Source organism: Chiloscyllium plagiosum, unplaced genomic scaffold, assembly GCF_037043375.1.
Source record: "Chiloscyllium plagiosum isolate Xiang-an unplaced genomic scaffold, Cpla_swu_hap1 HiC_scaffold_10, whole genome shotgun sequence".
NCBI lineage: Eukaryota > Metazoa > Chordata > Chondrichthyes > Orectolobiformes > Hemiscylliidae > Chiloscyllium > Chiloscyllium plagiosum.
The window spans coordinates 65057612-65075853 of NW_028270148.1; the positions used below are offsets into that span (position 1 = coordinate 65057612).

The window sequence follows — 18242 nt, forward strand, 5'->3', positions numbered from 1 at the left end:
GCCTGACATGAATAGCCTTTCACAGTACACACAGTGGCAGCAAAATGAAAAAGAAAAACTTATGAGTGCACCTCGGTAGCTCGCGTAACAGCTCAACGTAAATCGAATATCACATCTGTAAGTGTATTGCGGCTTTATACTATCACTTCACTGATCAATTTTCATAATAACTACACCTACATGAATTAAGCTATACATCTACTTGTCCTTATTGCCATATCATATTTGAACCCTGTCAAAGCGATTGCCTCTCTTCCTCTAATCCCCAGCATAACAATAACATCTTGTGATTGCTTAGGTCTGACTGTGGCCCATTCCATCAACTGACTCAGAAGGACAGGCCAACTGATGATGGTCAGACCCTGAACAAAAAGGGCTTATGAAGCTTATTTTGCTTTCTGAAGAGGTTTATTATAGATTTATGAGATGGGACAAAAGGATATTCTCAATGCTTACAAGTTGTGGCCTTGAAGTCTATAGGTAGATATTTTGGAGTATGCAGAAGCAGTCTGTGCAGATTAATTCAGAGTTTGAGAAAGTATGACAAAATAATTGTGACCACTGAATGTAGCCATTAAAGGGGGGAGATTGCATATGAAGCCACGAGGGAGCCAATTCTCTTGGAAGAATGTAAAAGTTAATTCCATCCAATAGCAAAGACTCAAATAGAAAAACAAGAAGATTGATACAGTAAGATAGACAGCTGCCAATTGCAAGGTTGTCCTCAAATCCAAACTCTTGGTCTCCCATAAAACCCAAATGGATAGAAGCGGGGAAGATGAAAGGAAGGCAAGTAGCAAGAGCAGAAACAGTTGGAAATATGTCATTATCTCCTCCTCAGACTTGAGGAAGGTCGGTGCTCAGGGAGGAAACAATGTCCAAAGGCCTAAATCTTTCCATTGTCACAAAGTGGGACACCTTTGCTGAACATTAAAGCTAAACCTATGGGTCTTAATGGGGCACACACTGTTAATGCAAAGAAAGGAGACCTGACTAAGAATATAAGTTATAATTCTGACTCTTAATTTTGAGACAAAGTACACATTAATGTGAGCGTGGGGTTGTTAGACAAGATATCTGAGAGTTACAAAGAGTTATCAAAAAGTAACTCCATATTCTTCAAATAAGACAGGCAAAAATTTAGATACAGTAAGGGAGATAGGAGTCACTAAACTCTTTTGCTTTGGAAAGGTATAACTTTTCCATTGGAGAGTGTACAATAGTGTACCAAGATTTTAATAAATGGTATTAGCACTGAGTAAAGACCCATGTCTTTGAATAGGGTTCACCTTGTGTGTGACCAAATATCCAGAACGGTAACTGTAGGGTTGTCCAAAATGTGCCTGTAGAAATGAGTTGAACTACTGGTGAATGATTTGGCAGGAGTGAAGGTCATAACCTTTCCTATAGTCAGAGAAAGAGCAAGTGAAGCCAAAGTGAGGGAGAAATGACAGGAAAAGGTTCCAGGACTTCTATCTTCAAGTAAAGTGACCCAAGAAAAATGTTCATTGCCACAGGTCAAATTGGCACAACAGGCAGACATTGATTACTTAAGAATTTCTTTCAGGATTTGGATAATCTGATGGAAAATCTTCTCTGATCAAGACTCAGTAGATTGACTGTTTTAAAAAAGTGTGTGTGTGTGGGGGGGGTTGTGGTGGTTTTGGGGGCGGGGTGAGGGAATAGACATGTCATAGAATCATGGAGTCCAGAAGAGGCCCTTCATCCCATCGTGTCTGTACCACCAAAAATACACTTTCCCACAATAGGCCCATAGCCTTGAATGTTATGACACTGCAAGTATTTGTCCAAGTACTTTTTAAAGATTGTGAGGTTACCTGTCACAACTACTCTCCTTGGCAGGGAATTCCAGATCCAAAATTACGCTCTGGATGGAATTACTTGTACACAAATCCCGACTAAGTCTTCTTAAAAAGTGAACTCTCTTGTTCTTGACCCTTTGACTAAGGGGAACAGCTGCTTCTTATTCACCCTATCCATGCCCCTCATAATTTTATATGTCTCAATCTAGACCACCCTCAACTTTCTCCGCTCTATAGAAATCAACACAAAGCTATTTATCCTCTATTTACAGCTGAAAAGCTCCATCCTAGGCAACATCATGGTGAATCTTCTCTGGAACTCCTCCACTGCAATTACATTCTTCCTTTAATGTGGTAAAGAGAACTGCACACAGTACTCCAACTGTGGCCTAATCAAAATTCTGTATAGCTCCAATATAACCTTCCTGCTCTTATAACATATGCCTCAGCTAATAAAGGTAAGCATGCCGTATGCCTTCCCAACTACCCTATTATGCTGTCCAGACATCTTCATGGATCTGTGGACCAGGACCCCAAGATCCCTCTGTTCCCCCGAGCTTCCCAATGTCCTGCCATTCATTTTGCACTTTCATATCTTGTTATTTCTTCCAAAATGCATCATCTCAAATTTATCAGGGTTAAACCCCATCTGCCACTGATCTGGCCAAACCATCGATATTAGCCCGTAACTCAAGGCCTCCCTCATCACTGTCAACCACCCAGCCACTGTTTGTGTCATCCAGAAATTTACTTATCATCCCCCACCCCCTTGCATTGTCTACATCATTTATGAATATCATAAACAATAAGATATCCCTGTGGAACATCACTGGACACCGGCCTCCAGTTACACCAATGTGTCCTCTCTCTTCATCCATCTGCTCCTCAGTTGCCCACTGGGGTGCCTGCTTCAGTTGGAATCATTTGTGCTTGCTGAAAAACAACATTAAAATGATAGGTCACAGAAATTTTTGCAATGTCCCCACACACTGCATCTGGTTTGGACTGATGAAGAGTCATCTACACTTGAAACATTAGCGTTCATGGGGAGAAAGCAAGCTATCTGACCTGCTGTGATCTTCAGTTTTTTTTCAGTACAGATTCCAGCATCTGCAGTAATTTGTTCCTATGTCAGTTTTGGACAATTTAGGCTACTGTTACTTGACGTATGGCTACAGCACCATAGTGAATATCACATCAAAAGATGTACATTCACACAATTAGTTCCTAGTTCTTTACAAGTAACAGAACAAAGTCTGTGCTATGAAATGGAAATTACCAAATACTACAGGAGAGGCAAATTGGCTGGGGCTGTATTCCCTGGAGTGCTGGAGGCTGAGGGGCGACCTTATAGAGGTTTATAAAATCATGAAGGGCATGGATAGGGTAAATAGACAAGGTCTTTTCCCTGGGATGGGGGAGTCCAGAACTAGAGGGCATAGGTTTAGGTTGAGAGGGGAAAATTTCAAAAGGGACCCAACAGACAACTTTTTCAGGTATATGGTCCGTGTATGGAATGAGCTGCCAGAGGAAGTGGTAGAGGCTGGTATAATTACAACATTCAAAATGCATCTGGATGAGTATAGGAATAGAAAGGATTTACAGGAATATGGTTCAGGCGCTGGCAAATGGGACTAGATTAGGTTAGGCTAGGATATCTGGTCGGCATATAGCCGAGTTGGTCCCAAGGGCCTGTTTCAGTGTTTTATTTTTTATGACTCACTGGCACAGACATACAGAATGAACAATCCCTTTACTCGAGCCATAAGGTCGGAGTGAGACCCACGCTTGTAGCGGTGGTACATTTCCTCCTTTGTTCTAATCCAGAAGCAGTTCAGAAATTCTAGAAAACCAGGATAAGAGCAATGGGCCTCACTTTTATTTAAGCCGTTAGGGTTTGGAAAGACACGTCTCCGGGTGGAGTACCAGAGCGGAATAAATGGTTTTCTGTACAGTCCACACCATTCCTACCCGCAATAAGAAAGAACTGCAAGAGTGACTTTCCTGGCTGTCCAGATTTTCTTCACAGCACTTCTCTACAGGCTTGAAAGTAGAAAACAGGAAGGCGAAGTCCCGGCTCTGTCTTTTTACTTTTACTTTCACTTTCTCAGGGACTCACTCCAGTCACCGGGGTATCACATTTCTTGGGAGTCGGCTCAAACAGAAAGCACCAGCCTATTACAGCCCACCCTCTGGAGCCCACACTGTAGACTGGAGTCCTTCTGACTGTTTGTGTAGGTGTCTCCTGACCTCCCGTCTTCGGCCTGTTTGTAAAGTACACGCTTAATCCATTTATCTTCTACGTTTAAACATTCTGTCTGTATAAATGTGCTCTTTTTAAACAAACCTATGCTATTGAACAGAACGAGACCACTGGAGAAGGCGAGGGAGGGGAAAGTTCTTTAAGTGTGGCTGGAGATGGAAATGTTCCAGCCCTGAAAACTTGTACCGTAAAATTTAAATTGGTCCACACCTTTTCAGTTTATATGAATTCTGCAGTAGCAGGGCAAGCTGAATGTCTTTAATTTATTGCTGACCTGCTGGATTCATTTGGCCAAGTTTGTCTGGGCACATCGTAACGATTGTTGATCGGAGCCCGCAGAATAAACACTGGGCTCGGCCAGGTTTATGGGCGGGAACTAGTTTGCGTACAGGAATGGTAATGGATAGACGTAAAAGACTGGACATTTGGGTGAATTATAGGTGTAAGCACGTACGTAGTTTATTTAGGTTAACGACACATTACCACTGTACTAGTTAATTTAGATTGTACCCAGTCCCAAATGCTTACCAGGGAGGTACTCGAGATTACTGAGTTTTAAACTAAAATAGAACTTTGAAAAATATATCATTTGATATTTTATGAACATTTTGTGTGCGACGAATGTGCTAAATCCAGGTATCTAGTTTGAGCTTCAATCTGGATAAATGTGAGGTACAACAAACAAGGCTTACACAATTAATGGTAGGGCCTTGTGTCGTGGTGTGGAACAGAGGGATGTGGGGGGTTCAGGTCCATAATTCATTGAAGTTTGCAACACATAGACAAGGTGGTTAATTTGGCACATTTGCCTTCATTGCTCAGTCCTGTGAATATAGGAGTTGAAAAGTTATGTTGAGATTGACATTGATGAGGCCTCTTCTGGAATACTGTATCTGATTCTAGTCACCCAGTTACAGAAAGGATATTATTTAAGCTGGAGAGGATTCAGAAGATATTTCCCAGGATGTTGCCCAGTATGGAAAGTTTGTGTTATAAAGAAAGGCTGGGTTTTTTTTTGCTGCAGTGTAGGAAGTTGAGAGGTGACTTGATAGAAGTTTATCAAATAATGAAAGGTAGAGATAGAGTTAAGGGTAGTTGTATTTTCCCTAGTTTAGAGGATTTCAAGACTAGGTTGCACATGTTTAATGTGACATGAGAGAGATTTTAAACAGAAAAACATGAGGGGCAACTGTTTTTCAGAGGGTGGTTTATGTGTGGAATGAACTTTCTGAGGAAAAATTACAATGTTTAAAAGGTATTTTGATAAGTACGTGAATAGGAAAGGTTCGGAGGGATGTGGGCCAGGAGCGAATAGGTGGGACTACTTTAGTTTGGGATTATGACTGGCGTGGTATGAATGTATCGAAGGATCTGTTTCTGTGCTTTATGACTCAATGACTCCTAAAATGAGGAGTGGGCAGTGTCAGTGCTTATTAATTGTATCTTTATTTTGACTTGACATTATGCGAGACTACCAATCTCCTATGTGACCCTGAAATGCTTTAAGTATTGATTGGAAAGCATTAGGGTGTTTCAACTCCTTCTTTACTGGTGAAACAGATATTGATATTGTACAGGTAGATTCAGAAATCTCAGGTCCTGGTGCTGCTCCTGACTTGGGATCTTGATCTTAACCAAAGCACAATGAGCCCACTAGAGGCCTGGGCCCTCGTTTGTGGGCCCTCATATTCCTTTCCTTAACCTGGGTCCTGGCCTAATCCAGTATGCTGACAATATGTATGTTAATGAAATGGTGATGTATACAATGATGAAACTCTGAAATCAGCATCCCATACGGTTGAGAATCTGAGAAGTGAGGATGGATTAATTGGATTTGAGAGATGTAATACAAAGATCAGTATTTCTAATATGTCAAAGTTCTTATTCAAACTTTGCAGTGTCAGGCAGTAGTCACCCTTAGATAAGGCAGAGGCAGAAATGCAGGAGACTCTGACAAAAGGACAGTGTTGTCAAAAAAGGCAGCCTCTACAGTGCCTATACCCAAACTTCATGGTATGTAGAACGTATGAGGATACATTAATTAAGGGTTGTTGTTGCATCTCTGACAAGCACAATTGCTAGTAATTTATAGTCTTGTGATAATCAAGCTGACAATTTCACAAAGTTTTACCAAATGGTAAGTATCATATTTAATCATCAAACTGATCAGTTTGTTTTTCTTTTATTACTGTTTCCTGGGGGGAATGAAGAAAAGAAACTTCAACTGGGTTTCTTTATAAACTCCAAAATAATTTTTTTATTAGGAACAAACTTATTCCTTGCAAAACTGATTAGCAGCTAACCTATGAAGTAGAATTAAACTATATTCCCTTAGATCTACATGCACACCTGTCCAAGGCAAGACAGTATAGCTCTGTAAAGATAGCATGGATTTTGGGGAAATAAAGGCAAAAGAAAAACCCTGTCCAGCTTCAAATTCACATGCTAAAATGGTTGACTTTCAATAATTCCTTCGATTTCCTGTCAACAAGATCCAGTTGCTGCGAGTCACAGAATGATCTTCAGGCCAGATTTCAGATTCAGATGGGTACTGGTTAGAAACCCTGATATTTAAATTTATCAGCTTTCACAATAAAACTTCACTCAGAGAGAGAGTGAGCTGCTGCTTCCACTTTAACATCTGCTTTCTGTCGCAGCTGATTTTCCAGCTGAAAACACACAGCAACTTCACCCTGTTAGGCCATGGACATAGATGGAAGGCTCCTCCGTGTCTCTTTGTCCACAATTAAGCAGTCAAACCTATCTCTTCACTCTTCTTAAAACCCTAAATTTTCAGAGAAAGATTCCAATAGTTTGATTTTCCTTTAGACAGCAGTTATCTTTGATCTTCTGACTGTTTGCTTCAATGTAATCATATGGTAAAGCCTCTTTAATCCAGAACCGACCAAATAGTTCCATATTCCAGTTTTCTCACAGACCATAAGTATGTATGTATTCCTCTCATTGTATGCATGGAACCAAATCAATTCATCAAGTCAGTTCAAACAACCCATCTCTGTTTTTCTTGCTTCAAATGATCAATTCATTTGCCATTTTGGCATTTAAGCAAAAGCAATGTTGGTCACTATCGATCAGAGCTGTTGACTATGTGTGTTGGCTAATTAGCCTGGAATTTCTGTTTGATCAAACGGGTTTTCTCAGTTCAATTCAGCCAAAGATGACATAACCAATGCCATACCTCTGAGCATTCTTGGGTTCAGTGCAACTCAGGTTTCTGCATTTTTCTTTTGTGTGCTCATATTTAAAACTATATTGCACAAAAGAACAGGTGGCGCCAACAAAAGTGGCCAAGCACAGGCCAGTGCAACCAACCAGGTGGCTGCCAAGGTGGCAGGTTTTAAGGAAGGTGGCAAAAAGCATTTAAAAAAAAAATCAGAATTTAAAGCTAGCAGAAACCACATAAAGCTTGACACCAATACCCCAGCACCCAAAGAAAGCATTCTGGAGACTGCAATGCAGTGCTCAAAAGAAAATAGTCCCAAAACATGTCATCAGAAACCAAGGGGAAAGAATCCCCAGCTCCCAGTATCATGAGCATTGTCACAGCATGACGTTGCATCCAGCACAGTGTCACCCAATCAAATTGAAATGAAAAAGATGCCAAGAGGATTCTGCTTGGGATTTCTGACAGGCTGCGATACTGTGGCATGGTGACTCAGTGGTTATCACTCCTGCCTAACAGCATCTGGGACACTGGTTCGATTCCAATCTTAGGTAACTGATGTATGGCGTTTACACGTTCTCCCCTTTGTCTGGATTTCCTCCAACAGTCCAAAGTTGTGCAGTTAGGTTGATTTGGCTGTGGTAAATGCGGAGTTACAGGGATAGAGTGGGGGTCTGGGTCTGGGTGGGATGCTCATCGGATTATCAGTGCATTAATATTGGCCAAATGGCCTCTTTCTGCAATGTGGTATTCTATATTTCTATGATTGGTCAGGCTAGAATTTCATTGAGGGATTGGGCATGTGGCAGTCTGTGTGATGGGCATTTGGAGGAATACTTCTGCTTGAATCAGTGATTTGTTTTTGAGGTTGTTTTTGTTGTATGATTGTGACTGGCAGACAAATAGCAGAGCTTTAACCCACAGTCTGCTTGTTGCTTCTGTGTGTTTATACAGCGGGGGTTTCCAATGTGGTGCCAGGGGTTTCCATTGTGGAGGCAGCCATTATACAGTTATTTAAATAGATTAAGCTCCGCAGAAGGCCAACGTCTCTTCATATGCAGATATTTTTTAGTTGAAAGTGGTATTTCTTCAGTACGATGCACCATGTTCTAAATTGTATTGTATTGCTGATCTTAGTCAGTCAAAAAATTCTGGTAGATTTTTGGAAACAACACAGCTATTTCTGAGAGAATGGGGAAGAAAAGGGAAGTTCCTTTTTGATATGTACTGTGACATTTGCCTACTAAAGCAAGAAATGTGATTTACAGTCAACTTATGACATTCACATACAGAAGTGAGTAATGTATTTGTCACAGTGCTTTCTTTGCACATAGCTTTTATGTAAATGCAGCTCAGTAAAATAAGTGGATATTTGGCATATCAGCAATAAATGTAAGTAATCATTAAATCTATACATTTATAGCAAAATGTTATGTGCTGCCTGGTCTGTGACAGTTTCAATATTATTCATTAACATCATGCAAGACTGTGGACTATGTGGTCTGTAAATGCAGGATACTAATGACAGTGATGGGGGTTGTTCAGTGCCAGCAGTTTGTTTGTGGTAGTTTTTTTGGTAACATTTGACTTTGCAATATGTGTTTTTGTTGTTATCGTTTCAATTTTATTTAAGCATCTTTGATTAATTCCTGTTGGGAAACTTTCAAAATATATTCCATCCTGAATCTCTTTCTGAAGAGCAGAAAAAGAAAGGTGAAAGAATTCTTATTAGCTTTGAAGGCCCCCATTGAACCCCAGTCTCTTCTCAGCAGCGATAATAGGGTAGCAACTTGTAACTTCTGGTTTCCTCAACAAACCAAAACACTATCTCATGATTCTGCCACTGTGCATGGAAACATTTTTTTAGATTAGATTAGATTTCCTACAGTGTGGAAACAGGCCCTTCGGCTCAACAAATCCACACTGACCCACCGAAAAGTATCCCACCCAGACCCATTTCCATCTGACTAATGCACCTAACACTAAGGCCAATTTAGCACGGCCAATTCACCGGACCTGCACATATTTGGACTGTGGGAGAAAACTGGAGCACCCAGAGGAAACCCACACAGACACTTAGGCAGTCGCCCGAGGCTGGAATTGAACCTGGGACCCTGGTGCTGTGAGGCGGCAGTGCTAACCACTGAGCCACTGTGCCACCCCTTGCTCTTGATTTGCTCCATATCTCTTCTCATTTGAAAAGGAGATGGTAAGGTAAAGCTGCATCCATTTTCTCTTAATGAGTGTTTGAACTTTAGCTTGCTTCATTGATCTTTGTTTCATTAATTTCTTCCTGTTGCAACTCAGATTTACATACCAGTGTGTCTCTGCCTCTTGCTATACTTTCTCATAGTCTGCTACATTCACCTCAATGTCACTTCTGACGCCATGTTTTGTGTGTATCGCACAGCATTGTGTTCGACATGAGGTCTTTGATGAAGTGAAGATATCGCCCCAGAGGGTGTGTGCACCTCATGGTAGAGGTCACATAATCATAGCAAGATTTGTCCATGATTGCATTTCAATCTGAAATATTGCCACTTCTGGCTGAACATACTGTGGCAGACATGACAGTTCGCAAGCTAGTGGCACGGTGCAAATAGGTTCCAAGGATAAGCAGATTGCTTGAATAGGCTTAGACAGCAGATTAACATGGGGGAGGCATTTTCTAACAGATGAGACCAAACAGTAGATAAAAACCATTATCCTTGCCTCCAAACATTTTCATCAGTACCTACTGAGAAAAACTGACAGCTAACTCTGACCACAAGCCAGTTCTAAGGATTTTCTTCAAGCCACTACTATCTGCTCCAAAGCATCTGCAAAGATTGTTATTCCAATTACCAAGATGTCATCTGTGACATAGATGCAAGGCAAGCTGATGCATATTGTAGACATGCTGTCAAGAGAAGTCCTCCAGATGAAAGTGGAGGATGTTACAACACAGCGTGAAATCAACATGAAGGAGCAGCTTAGTATACCTTGGAAATCAAGAGCAGAGATATTGAATTTAACAGACAAGTACTTGTTTCAATCAAGCAGACTGTCCAATGGGATGCAAATCTCCAACTGTTGCTAAAAGTAGCAATAAAAGGATGGCCAGAGAGCATCGCATAGACACTTCCTGCTGGATGAGCACATCAGGCATAAAGAGATTAATTCAAAGCCCAATATGGCATATTGTACAAAGGAAGTAGAATAATTATCAGGAAGGAATTGAGGGGAGAGATGCAGATCCATGTAAGCCAGTGGAGAATTGAATCACGTTTGACGAAAGCAAGCAATGTATTCTATTGGCCGAACATGAGCAATCAAATCAATGGCCACATCAGTCAATGCAGGTCTTGTAATGAGTATCAAATTAAGCAAGTTAGAGACTATTGAAGACACATGACATCGCAATCAGTTTATGAATGAAATTGGAAGTGGATCTTTTAAGCTCACAGGAACTGATTATCCTGTCACATTCGACTACAATTCTGAGGTAGACCGTTGGCTTCAATGACTACTGCTCAATGCCGGGAAGCACTCTTCAGTTGTGGCATTCCTGACTGCAATATGTAACAGTGACCCTCAGTTCATGAGTGAAGAATTTAGTTACTGCATAAGCAACTCGGAAATTTAATAACATACAACATACTCTCAGTCAAATGTGTAGTGATTGTAACAAGGTCAGCTAGGTAGACCTCATAGAAAATGTGTTTCCTGATTGGGACTGTTGACCTGGTCCAATTCGGGAACTCTGGCTGAAAGATAAGAACAGGAGTGTCAGGCATCCTGTTCACTGAGAGCTGGATAAGTGTCAAGGACTCTCCACGTGTTAATAAAGTGTGACTTGGTGACAGGATACTGGCGTCTGGGGTTATTTCAAAATGGCCAGGCTGAGGTGGCAGCAAAAATCGCAAAGAATTATAAGGAAATAAAGCAAATCCCTTGCATTTGATTGTAATCTTTCAGTGGAGAAACACACCTAATGAAGCCATTCAAAATAGATCAGTACAAAGACTAATATCACGCTGAATCCAAACTACTCTTCCAGCAACAAAAATCTACTGAAGCCAGAAGTAGTAACAAAAGCGAACAACAAAACAAAGCAAATGACAAGACTGATAAATCATTGTCAGAGTTTAGCATTGAAGAGCCAGTCAAGATACAACCATTCAGTTCAAGTTACAACTTGTGACCTGCATAGAGCAATTGTCATTCCAATCGTATTCAGTAGAAATGAGTGACCAGATATACTACACTGAAATTGCAGGCATGGAAATCCAACTGGGGAGGTTAGTCCTTAATTTGAGGCAGCAGATCAGGATGAGGTGAATCCACCAGCTGCACTGGTTACACATCAGCAGTGGGTGTCACAATAACAGTGAATGATCCAGGAATGACATTACCTTGGGAAACAACATCACCCACCCGAACAGCCATGACAACAGCATGCACATTTCATTATGAAACCAGCATGATTGAAGGCTTATGTGTGCAACATGTGTGCATAGATAGGCAGTAGTAATGAACTGCCAGTGCATAGAACTGTCATCTATATATTTAATAACTTGGAAGACTTTAAAAATACATAAACAAGAAAAACAAAGCATCAATTATGTATAAAATGGGGAATGTTGTATTGAAATACAAGGTGACCCCCATATCAGCGGAATCGTTTCCGCGGTTTCAGTTATGCACAGATTACCGCGCCCTGAACATATTACAGGGAACCAGGGACCAGGAGGCTGTCAGGAAGGTACGTTTCTCAATGAAATGAATGTGTTCGCTCCTATCCGTGGTAGGTCCAGGAATGTATCTCCTATAGATGCGGGGGTCTACTGTATATAAATGTCGTCCCTAGTCTGCCATAAACTTGTGACCTCTCACCATGAGCCATTGTTGCTGTAGACTGATATCTTCACTTCAATAAAGATCTTCTGTTGATCACTGCTGCATTTTAGACATGACACCCTACCTGCTGGGCAGTTTACTTTGTGTCTCTCTCTTCCATTCGACGTGTAATCTGGGTTCTATCATTTCTTCCTCAAGTGTATTGGAGGAGTGAGCAACAATAAGTTCAAGGTTCACCTCCAGGTGACAAGTAGCCTTGCAGCAGCCTGCTCAAGTGTGAATTAGTGATCGTAACAATTCTACGCCAATGCACTTGTTTGCAGGCTTTCAGAATGGCTTCAAAAATTAATGACAACACCTTTTGGATGCAATGGATTAAAACATATATTTTGAAAGCTTTTAAATACAACATTTGCTTTGAGCTGCTAAGATACTGGTTCACGAACCTCAAGATAACTAGCAAATAGTTTTGTGTATTAATATAAAATGAATTTCTGTATTTGTAGATGGGATTTTTGAAGCAATGAATTGGCATTGTGATTAAAGCGTGCTGTTTTTCTGTGAAGAACTGATTTTTCCGTTGTTTTAATCATGCCTCACCAAGTTAATACATGGAATATGTAGACCCTTTTAAAAGCGATTGGAAAAGTATTAAGGCCTTAAGTGAATGACAAAGAGCTTCCTTTGAGGTGATGCACAGATTAGAGACTTGAAACTTATGTAAAGACAAACCAACTTGTTCATTGGCTTTGAATTGTGGGTTTGGGGGAGAAGTAAAGAACCTTTTGAAAGAAATAATTAACAAATGATGAGAACAAGCAAATTATTATCAACATAATTGGGAAAAGTCTGTTTCTCCAAATACACATTCACTGCCTGTAACCTTTGAACTACATTTTGGTACTGTCCTGAGTGACCTATCAAATACTTGGCAGTTTCTCCCTATTGCTGGGCAGAATTGAACATTGCCGCCTAGCAACCCCGAGATTTATCTGGTCCATCAATGTTATCAGTCAAAGATTGCTGGTTTGTTCAGTACAAAAATGGATACAAGTAAAGAACTTCATCAAACCATACACTTCTAATGATGAGTCTGACCAACCAGTGGAAATTCAGATATTCATTAAATTCATGGGGGAACAACCAATACATTTAGAATAATTGTATTGCATTGCATTCCAATTCAAGTCAATGATTTTTGGAAAAATATGTTCCAGCTTCATTATTTGGTAAATCTTTACACCATGGAGTCAACATAAAAAAGGAGTCAATGTTAATCTGACCATGTTTTTCCTTTTTCTGGGCTATGGAATTCAGATTCAGCCTGATTTTTTTTATTGAATGGCAAAATGTGGTCACATGCCACTCATGCTGGAGATAACTGACTCTTAGCGAGTTTTGAGAAGATTTGTAGCTCACGTTGAGGTTCTGGATGTAGGTTTGCTCTCTGAGCTGGAAGGTTCATTTTCAATGAACCTTGCAGCTCAGCGAGCAAACCTACATCCATATCTGACTCTGTTGACTGAGATCTGGTAACTTTATGTGCTGACTTCCTCTTTCCTGATGGCAGTTTGAATCTGGCTGCAGTGTCAAGGGGATCTCCAGCCATCCAGCAGTTATCATGTCAGTGAATAGAATAAATTTGGAAGCTAGAAGCATTGAATTCCCCCATTTCTAAATTCGATTTCAAATACTGAAAAATAATTATAGTGGATTGTGATAGAAGCAGAATTGTTGATTTGTAATTATGAAGTGAATGCACTTTAAAACAATCCCATCACATTCAACCACATAATTTTTTTAAAGGAGTTTTACAATGCGATCAGCAGTGTAAAAGTGAGTTTGCCAGCTCACTGAATGATTTGGAGATCTCTGATATGGAGTAGGTTGTGGGGAGGGACAAGTCAATATTGTCCCCTGTGGTGGAGCATAGACTTATTGTCAGCAACTGCAACTCCAAATTGTTCTGATGCATTCCCAAAGTTGCTGTCAGACCGTCAACGGTATTTCATTTTTTTAAAATCATTTTTGGTTTGTAGCTGTGAACTGTGAGCTGAGAGCTGAAGATCACCTTTGGACTGCAAACAGCAGCTTATGTTGACCAAAGCATAAGAACAAACAAGCTGAATTTTGCATTTAAGGTCAGACCTGTAAGTTAATTACAGACTGATTCTTATTAAAAAGTGCTTTATAGACACTTATGCTCAAGCAGATGGCAGATGTTGAATATCAACTCGGACCTTGTGTGGAGACTGTTAGTCAAGCAGAGAGAGGCCAGAGTTTGAACTGGGCCTGGTTGTGTTTAGGCCAGAAGGATTCTGTTTGTGAACAGAGGTTTGATTGCTGCCAGGTTGTCCTCTTATTATCAATTTATTGAAAATGTGGAGAATAGAATCTCTGTTATAAGAATTAAATGAATATTCCTCGGAGCCTTCCGGAAGAGGTTTGCATGCATTAGTGTCGTCCGAATCCAAGCAAGTATAATTCTATGTGTTGGTGATGTTATGGATCGTGGAGTCCTTTTGAGTGAACTGGCCAGTTATATCTCATTTATTTTTCCTTTAGATTTGTCCCTTAACTATGAGAAAGTGAGGGCTGCAGATGTTGGAGATCAGAGTCGAGAGTGTGGTGCTGGAAAAGCAGTTCAGGCAGCATCCGAGGAGCAGGAGAATCGATGTTTTGGGCAAAAGTCCTTCATCAGGAATGAGGCTTGTGGGCCAGGGGGGCCGAGAGATAAATGGGAGGGGGTTGGGGTTGGGGGGAAGGAAACTAAGAAAGCGATAGGTGGATGAAGGTGAGGGCGAGGGTGATAGATAGGGGTGGGGGGTGAAGCAGATAGATGGGAAAGGTGATGGACAGATCAGGAGGGCGGTGCCGAGTTGGAGGCTTGGTACTGGGATAATGTGGTGGGAGGGAAAATGAGGAAGCGGTTGAGATCCACATTTATCCTGTGTGGTTGCAGGGTCGAAAGTTTTCTTCCTCCAGGCATCGGGTGGTAACGGTTTGATGGTGAAGGAGGCCAAGGACCTGCATGTCATTGGGTGGGAGGGGGAGTTAAAGTGTTCAGCCACAAGGCGGTGGGGTTGGTGTGGGTGACTCAAAGATGCTCTCTGAAACGATTCGCAAGAAGGCGTCCTGTCTCCCCAATGTAGAGGAGACCACACCAGGTGCAACAGATACAGTAGATGACATCGGTGGAGGTACAGGTAAATTTCTGATGGATGTGGAAGGATCCTTTGGGGCCTTGCCCAGAGGTGAGAGGAGTGGTGTGGGCGTAGGTTTTGCACTTCCTGCAGTGGCAGGGGAACATGCCCGGAGTGGACGAGAGAGTCACAGAGGAAATGGTCTCTCCTTATAGGGGTGGGGAGGGTAATAAATCTCTGGTGGTGTGGTCCGTTTGGAGATGGCAGAAGTGGTGGAGGATGATGTGATGTATGCAGAGATTGATGGGGTGAAAGGTGAGGATCAGGGGGGTTGGGTCCTTGTTGCATTGGGAAGGGTGGGGTTCAAGGGCAGTGGTGTGTGAAATGGAGGAGATGCGCTGGACAGCATCATCAACGATGTGGGAGGGGAAGTTGTGATCTTGGAAGAAGGAGGCTATCTGGGAATTTCTAAGGTGGAATTGGTCATCCTAGGAACAGATGCGGCGGAGGCAGAGGAAGTGGGAATAAGTGATGGCATTTTTACAGGAGGTAGGTTGGGAGGAGGTATAGTCTAGGTAGCTGTGGAATTTGATGGGTTTGTAGAAGATGTCTGTGGTTAGTCGGTCGCTGGAGACAGTGATGGAGAGGTCCAGAAAGGGGAGGGAGGTTGCCGAGATGGTCCAGGTGAATTTGAGGTCAGGGTCGAAGGTGTTGGTAAAGTTGATGAACTGTTCAACCTCCTCATGGGAGCATGAAGTGGCGATGATATAATCATCGATAAGCAGAGGAACAGGTGGGGGCTGGTGTCGGTGTAACTGTGGAAGATGGACTGTTCCACATATCTGACAAGCAGGCAGGCATAGCTGGGTCCCATGTGGGTGCCCATGGCTACCCCTTTGGTTTGGAGGAAGGGAGGAAGTGGGAGGATTTGAAGGAGAAGTTGTTGAGGGTGAGAACCAGTTCAGCCAGACAGATGAGTGTCAGTGGAAAGGTACTGGTTGGGACGGCGTGAGGGCAAGAAATGGAAGGCTTGGAGACCTTCGCCGTGGTGGAAAGATGTATACAGGGAGGTGTAGTCTAGGTAGCTAGGTAGCTTAACTACTTCTGATTGTCTCTATCTTTGTGTGAGACTGGAGGCTAGAAGGAAAAATCTTAGACATTAATTGGATTATTTGTTGAATTTTGCTCTGCTAAAATTACTGTATTACTAATAAATTGTGAAATCTTTTTTAGCTATATAGCCAGTGTGCATCATAGTTTTGATTATTCACAAAGTCTGGTACTGGTTATTCAAAAAACTCTGGTTAGGAACCATTGGAGTCAATTTTGAGGGTTATTTGAATATTTTAATTTTATTATTTTGTGAATATGGGGATAGGGAGGCTGATATGATTTGGCTGTCTGTGTTGTAACACTAACTCTTGTAACCATCTCAAAAGTTGATCTATTTTTATATATAGTATATATCTTACATATATGAGACCACCATATATCGCATGAGCTTGATCAGTTACATTGATAAAAGAAGGCATAACATTCTGTGGAAAAAGAAACTGTAGTTTGTTTTATGCATTTGTAAACATGAATAAAACATGTCTTCCTTTTGTTAGGTCTGATGCCACCCAAAGGCAACATGAGAAAGAAGCTTCCTGATCCTCTCCCTGAGGGCTTTATCCTTGTGGATTTTGAAAAGAAACACTGGAAACTTGGGAAAGTTATTGGTAATGGTGGATTTGGGCTGATACACTTGGGTAAGAAGGCTGATAAAGCCTAAGCTTTTAAAGGTGGTTTAGTTAGAATGAATAATTACTGGATTAGGCAAAGGTTGTTTTGCACAAAAAACCACTACAGGACATAAGGTCCAAACGCGAAGATATTTCTAACTTACTAACGTAGATCAACATGTTTTTTTTTAAAAAAAACCTTAACACACCCAATATTATAGTAATTCTGTTATTTATTTTTATGTGAATCAAGTTATCATATTCACATCTCATTCTCTTACTGAAAACAATAGAAGTAGGAATATGAAGACAAGTCTTTTGCCCAGTGCACAGTGCATTTTTCTTGGTTTCTATTTATTCCATTACAGAATATAGACATCACTGGCTAGGGCCAGCATTATTGCTCATTCCGAGTTGTCCTTGAGAAGGTGGTGGTGAGCCAGCTTCTTGAGCTGATTTCTTGACTTGTTGGATGCAATAATAATGTTATCAGGAAATTGGTCCAGAAGTTTGACCCAATAATAGTGAATGGACGGTGGTATAATTCCAAGTCAGGCTGGTGTGTAGCTTGGAAGATAACTTGCAGGTGGTGGTGTTCCCATGCATATGCTGCCCTTGGTTTTTCGAACTGGTGGAGTTCACCAGTTAGGCAGGTGGTCTGGCTGTGAAGCCTTGGTGGACCACTGCGGTGCATTCTTGTAGATGGTACACACTGCTGCCACTGTGTAACAGGTGAAAGAACTAGGATTATTTAAGGTGGTGGATGTGGCACCAATCAAGTGGGCTGTTTTCCCTACCAGTAAATATTAACATGCCTTCGGTGTTTGATAATTCCCGAGTGCATCATTTGAAATCAAATAGTGTGATTTTGGGATGAATCTTGATTCACAGGCTAAGTGATTGTGATCTATAAGGCACATTCAAACTGTTCATAGTTGTTAAATTTGTATATGCAGTTATTATAGGCAACAAAATGCAGCTTCCTACAGGTTATAAAAGAAGCAAAAATAAATAAATTTTAGTGCATATTTCCAAACTTTTTCCCAAGTGCTTTCCTCGCCCCTTCCATTTCAACGAGCATGCTACTCTTCCTCTGATCATTATTCTGGCTGTCTGTGCCCATTCCTTCAATGTGACCCCTGTGCCCACTGCTTCTGGTGACCCCATGGACACTCCTCCAGAATGATCTCTGTGCAGATTCTGATATGGCGATCAACTCTGTGGAAAAACAAGGTATGAGGAGTACGAATAGGGGAGATGATAAAG

The 18242-nt window shown here is 41.3% G+C and overlaps 1 protein-coding gene and 1 long non-coding RNA gene across 4 annotated transcripts in view; one reads left to right on the forward strand and one right to left on the reverse strand.

Annotated features, from left to right (window-relative positions):
- LOC122552889 (uncharacterized) overlaps positions 1 to 3894 on the reverse strand; it is a 29069-nt gene extending 25175 nt beyond the window's left edge. Inside the window, exon 1 of the long non-coding RNA XR_015758460.1 lies at positions 3700 to 3894. This is a non-coding gene — a long non-coding RNA (uncharacterized LOC122552889). The remainder of the gene's footprint in view (positions 1 to 3699) is intronic.
- A 54-nt stretch (positions 3895 to 3948) lies between these two features.
- LOC122552887 (serine/threonine-protein kinase VRK1-like) overlaps positions 3949 to 18242 on the forward strand; it is a 111088-nt gene continuing 96794 nt past the window's right edge. The window contains exons 1-2 of one of the 3 annotated variants that reach the window (XM_087991401.1): positions 3949 to 4057; positions 16863 to 17003. In XM_087991401.1, coding sequence (XP_087847527.1) covers positions 16868 to 17003 — 136 coding nt within the window. In that variant the 5' untranslated portion in view covers positions 3949 to 4057; positions 16863 to 16867. Of the gene's footprint in view, positions 4099 to 16862; positions 17004 to 18242 lie in introns of all 3 variants that reach the window. The other 2 variants (XM_043696034.2, XM_087991402.1) reach the window with 2 other exon arrangements.